This window comes from Myxine glutinosa, chromosome 8 (assembly GCF_964187855.1).
Source record: "Myxine glutinosa chromosome 8, kmMyxGlut1.1, whole genome shotgun sequence".
Taxonomy (NCBI): Eukaryota; Metazoa; Chordata; class Myxini; order Myxiniformes; family Myxinidae; genus Myxine; species Myxine glutinosa.
Window position 1 is genome coordinate 79,593,198 of NC_136268.1, and position 6,000 is coordinate 79,599,197.

Below are 6,000 nucleotides of genomic sequence, written 5' to 3' on the forward strand. Positions count from 1 at the left end.
GAGATGGATATTTTTTTTGGGATGAATTGATTTGGTGAGCAAGTCGAAAGCAGCCTTTTAAAGAAGAAGAAGAAAAAGGTGTTATAAAATATGACGGAATACATAACTTCAGGGGAAAGTGTAAACATTGAAGGTTAATGAGTGAAAACTATCTGGGGAAATGGGGGAGAAACACGTGGTCGAAGAACGAACGAACGAATAAGAATGAATAAACGAATGAGAACAGAGAAGGAAATGTTTTGTTTTTTTTTGTTTGTTTTTTTGAGTTGAGATTTACACAAGGAAGTAGGCTATGGGTGAAAAGACTGGGAATACAGAGAACGAAAGTTATTGGATCACAAACGACGGACCACTGAGAGAAAAACAAAGCCTCAAGGTTGTACAGTGCACACTGTACAAGGCCTTGCTCGCGACACGGCAAACAGACGATCAATTTATGAAAGATAAACACCGAGAAACAACCAAAGTTGCACACAATAACTTCACACACCGAAAGATAAATACAGTTTCGACAAAATACAATTGTGAACAGACTTAACTTCGAAAAACGTGGAGACCGTGTGGAGCTTCGAAAATCCCTGCCGCCGTCTCCAAGATCTCGCGAGATCTGCCTTCACAATACTTCCAAGAACCTCCAGTTTTGCAGTGCCGTACTTCAATTTAAATAAAGGATCACTGGGGTGGTGTATTCGGGTGATGTGCGGGAATGCTTCTGGAATACTTCGGATTTATTTAATTTTGACTCTCAAGGTGTAATTGGACTGACGCACTCCCAAAGGTATTCCACTGTGGTTCTATCAGCACCATTTTGCACATTGATCAAGGGATTGGGATCTAATCATTCAAACCGATCACCTCTGATGGCAAAAGGAATCGCAGCGAGTCATCATTTCCGCATATTATCCCCAAGTACAGGCTGCGTTATTGTTGAATGGAGATTGTGATTGAAGCAAATACATTTTAATGCAGGCAGTCACTCGGTGGTTATTGCACTTACCTATCAGCTTCTGCGTGGCACCCATTAAGTTTGTGATTTATGCCCAAGTGTACATGGGCACTGCATCAGCCGCATAGTCTGCATCACTGCATCAGCCGCACTGCATTTATGCCTCAGTAATGATGCGAGCAAATTTGTTATTGAATCCTAATCCAATAAAGTACACATTTGCTGGAAGTCCTTCCCATTAAGCTAAGGTGGAAAAGGAAAATCACTTAAGACTGCCGTTGTCAACTGACTCATCTCGGGTTGTTTTTAGCAAAATAAAATTCCATGTTGGCATTCAATCCTTCTTTTCCCAACAGATATGTGGACGAGGTCATCGCTCGGATGGATCGCCTGTTCGCAGACATGTCTGTATCATTGTCCCGTCCCGGTGGCACTTCCGTCATTGTTGTGGTGAGAGGGTTTTGCAGTCTGCATCCACAATTGAAAACTACCGTATTTACTCTCTCCGTTTCGCATTTACAGCACCGCACTCTATTCGCTTCCAAACTTCAGTTCCATCTAATGGAGATGCAATGGAGTGGCCAGAACGTTTTTCATGTCTGGTAATATTTCTCTCACTGCCGCAGGTTACTTTGGGTAAGGTGCTGCGTGCGGTGGTGGTGTTGCGTACATTGATTATTGAGCGGGTGCTTGTTCGAGCCTTTCACGAGCTAGCACACACTGACGATGGAGTGGTATGTACGACACAATTATTCTGATCATTTGTTGTTTTTTTTCCTTTCCTTTCGTACATTGTTTCATGGCCAGTTGGTAAATTGAGGCAGGCCTAAAGTTTTTAGCACTGCCTCGAGGCACAGTCTTCAGAGCAATGGTATTGCACATGATGTGATGCCATAAGTTGAAAGCTTTGAAAAAAAAAATTGTTTTATTTTATCTTATTCTATTCTGACTTTTTTTGCTTGTCAAATAAAATAAATAAAATAAAATAGATAATTGTTTGTTATTGTGGTAAGTGGAGTAATGTCTCTCGTACAACTGCCGCACCTTTTGAAATAAGAAATACAGAAAATAATTTGGGTATTTTCCTCGATGACATCTCATTGGTTTGACTCCTTCAGAAAATAATCTGCGTATTTTCCTCAATGACATCTCATTGGTTTGACTCCTTCAGAAAATAATCTGCGTATTTTCCTCAATGACATCTCATTGGTTTGACTCCTTCAGAAAATAATTTGCGTATTTTCCTCGATGACATCTTGTTGTCTGGCAGGTCTGGCAGGTCTGTCGTTAAGAGGTTTGACTCCTTTACGACCACAACAAATCCGACTGATAAACTGGGATTTCGGATATTGACAAAAAAAACACATCACAGCTCTGCAATTATTTTAAAGCAGGCGTTGTATCACACCACTCAAGGTGTTGTAGCGCCTGTTTGCCAGGCTATTCCAGATGCAAAGGAACACTGAGATGTTGAGTGATTTTGATGAACTTGTAATTGAGGCTGCATATAACAAATGATCTCGGTTTATAAGATGGTTAAACTAGTAACCAGAATATTGTTCATCTCAAACACACAGATATACCTGCAACGTATTGTAAGCTGGCAGGTCTGTCGTTGAGGGGATCTGTTTTTGCACCTTGTTTATGTAATGCAGTGATGTTAGCAAACTTCCAAGTAGATGGAAGATGATCTCGTGCAAATGACATGATGTGCAAGAGCAGCCACCGGGACGGGACAGCGCATGTTTTTAGGACACGTGAGCTGATGCTGCCCAGTCCATTCGCAGAATCACAGTCAAGGGGAGCCAGAAAGTTTTCTACCTTCTCAGGTGAAAAAGATAGAGTCCAGGAGCACTTGGGTAGGAAGGGGAGGGTGGGTGCAGAGAGGGGTTGGGCGGGACACAAGATTTGGAAGCAAACACAGAATTGAGGCATTGAGCCTTCTCATGAGGGGAGTCTGCTGTGGTGCCATTTCAAGAGAAGGAAGGGATGGAAGGGGAGTATACACCAGAGATGGACTCAACAAGGTGCCACCAGGTTTTAGAGGAGGGAGACAAGTTTGTAAGTTCATTCTTAGGGCTGCACAGATGTTGTTTGCTCCCTCTCCTCAGAGTGAACACACACTAGTTGCAGGCTTTGTGGAATGAGTTAAGATTGCCATTGGTCGGGTTTGCTTTTCAGGAGGAGAAGGCAACTTCTTTCAGAGCAACTGCCTCACCACAGGATTCAGTGTACCATGGGTGGGAAGAAATGTCTGGTGTTGGCTTTATAGTTAACATGGCTGGCTTAAGATATTGGGGTCTTAAGTTTGAGCCCTCGTCGTGCCGTTGAAATAACACCAGGTGGGTTGACTCAACTTGTTATCCTTCTGAGGTTGGCAAAATGAGAACCAGTTTACTGGGTCTCTTACTTAAGGTCTCTTGTTCTTGGGTCTCTTACTTACTTAAGCCATTCAAATATCCTGTGTCGGAGTGGCGACCCACTCAGGTTTATCAGCAGTGGCCTTGATTGAGAGATCCGTCAAGTTATAGCATAGACCTTGGATGTTTGAGTTCCATATAGCTGGGAATGAGAAGAGGGGGACGTTTGGTTGGGGAGGAATGAGGGGAACATTTGGGGAGAGAGATGAGAGGAAGCTGGGAAGGGGCGGGGCAAGGGAGAAGCTGGGAGGGTATGAACACAAAGCAAGGGAATGAACAGTCTCAAAAAAGAGAGGGAAAGGAGGGAAGGAAACGCTGCAACATGCAAGTAAGAGGGTTGGAGTGGGAAGAGTTAATGGGAGTAATAAAGATTGTGGTGAAGGATGGGGGGAGGGGTGAGGAGGCAAAAAATGTATGAGGGAAAGTTGAATGAGAAAATGGATTCGAGCATGGAAGAATGGTTAGACTTGCAAACAACAAGTAAAATGCTCAAAATGTCTGAAACCTTCCACCAAAGTCTCCATTAAAAGGAATTGTTTGTAGTGAGAAGTATAAACCTCCAACTTCAGAACATCAAGGAGCACAAAATCCCCAACGGCAATGCACAAAAAATTAAGCAGTTAACAAAGCTTCTCCAAGTGTAACACCTGCAGAGAAGGCAATGTCTATCACGGACCAGCCGCAGATAGAAACTAGAATAGCACGCGGTAGAGCGCATGCCTCCACCTGGGTGAACAGGTTACATTTTGTATCCCTCCGCTAGGCTGAATCTCGATTCGGACCTGAACCAAACTTTAATCGGCTTGTTCTGGTCATCTAACCAACTCATCCACCTAGGTTTGTCATAATCGGTCCACAACGTTTTGAAATATCATGCTATATATCATTTTGGCCTCATCTCTCAATAGTGCAGAATCACTTTTTTTTAAAATTAATGAATTCTCTTATACGGATCAGGCTGAATAGTAGACGTTTTGTATCCTACTTAGAGGCCAGATCTGGATCCGGATCCGGACCTGAACCAAAATCGAATCGGCATGTTCTTGTCGCCTAACCTACTCATTTGCCTAGTTTTGTCATAATCTGTGCATAAAGTTTTGAAATATCGTCCTATATATCATTTTGGCTCCATCTCTCAATGGTGATGAATTGGTTAAAATATTTTAAAAACACTGGATCAGAATCTTCCCCAAAATCAAATTGATTCCTCTTTGTCACACACCGAATCTATCCCCAAAGTTTCATCCGAATACATCCACAACTTTTTGAGATAGTGTGCTGTATATCGATTTTGACCCCCATGTCTCAATGGTAAAGAATCACTTAAAAAATGATCGGATTTGGATCGTCACCGAAATCTAATCCTTTCTTCCTTTTCACACTCCGTCCAACAAATTTCGGCCAAAACCGTCCACAACTTTTTGAGATATCCTGTTCACAGACAGACAGGTGAAAACATGATCTTCATCCACCTTCAGTGGTGGAAGGAAAGATGACTGCTTTCTTCAGAACTGCTCATACCTTTGCCGAGAAGAAAGGACCCCTTTTTTAAGGAGATGATCATGACGGAGCAAATACCTTCTCAGGAGCACAACTGACTCAAACTGTTAATTACTTTAGACCCTTTACGACACCCTCATTTCAGACCTTTACAACCCTGAGATCCATTAAAACCATGAAGACCATAAGGATAATGAAGGCCCACAAAGACCCCAAAACCATGAAAACTGTTCGGACCCCTAAAATCCTTTGACACCTAACACTGTTGAGCCTTTAGAACCCAAAGACCCTTTGCGACCCCTAAAATCCCCTCCATGCTTGATAACTCAAAGACACTTTCAAACTCTAAGACCCTCCAGAACCTAAAGACCTTGAAGACCCAAAATACCCCAACTACCCAAAATATCCTGAGGTCTCAAAAGGTCCTAAAGACCAAGAGGACCTGAAGGATCCAAGGACAAAACCACCTACGTCCGAGCGAGATTCTGCCTTCTCTGATTGCTCTTTTTTTGTTCTAAACGGTGGACTTGATTGTCACAAGATATGGCATGTACAAATTCATTCATTGTCTGCTATTTGTACATCTTTAGATTTCTACATACCACTTCATTATCACTCAGTTGTTCAATGTTACTTAGGCAATTAAAAATATGTATATACAAAGTTGATGCTCGTGGAGGAGCTGGAATATAGAATGGATCGGGACATAACGGAACAAAAGGAACAGCAGAAACAGAAAGGGGAAACCCACCTACAGCAGGATTGAAGGACAAAATAGAGGGAGACTTGGACAAGTAAGGGATGTACGGAAGAATGTGGGGCAGGGGAGGACAAGAAGCAAACCCGGGAAGGAAAAACTCTGAATTTGGAAAGAGGTGAGCTTAGGGAGGGTTAATGTAGATCTTTCTGCACAGATCTGCTAAGATCACTTGAGTGATCACTGATCCCAAAGAGAAGAATACATCGGACAACATAGAATGCCATCTTTACGATATCCGTATGTTGCTAAGTTTATTTCTGTAAACTAAAAATAAAATTGCTAAATTATGTGGATTTTTCAATCCAAAACGGACAGTCCCACTGGCCAGTTTTCTTAAAAAGTTAACTTTCACGCCCGTTAGCGTATCATGTAAA

The 6,000-nt window shown here is 42.3% G+C and overlaps 1 protein-coding gene across 1 annotated transcript in view; it reads left to right on the forward strand.

The window, feature by feature from the left end:
• Positions 1 to 6,000, forward strand: part of MED27 (mediator complex subunit 27) — a 141,753-nt gene that overhangs the window by 103,076 nt on the left and 32,677 nt on the right. Inside the window, exons 4-5 of the mRNA XM_068124688.2 lie at positions 1,303 to 1,396; positions 1,573 to 1,680. Of these exons, the coding sequence (XP_067980789.1) occupies positions 1,303 to 1,396; positions 1,573 to 1,680 (202 nt within the window). The remainder of the gene's footprint in view (positions 1 to 1,302; positions 1,397 to 1,572; positions 1,681 to 6,000) is intronic.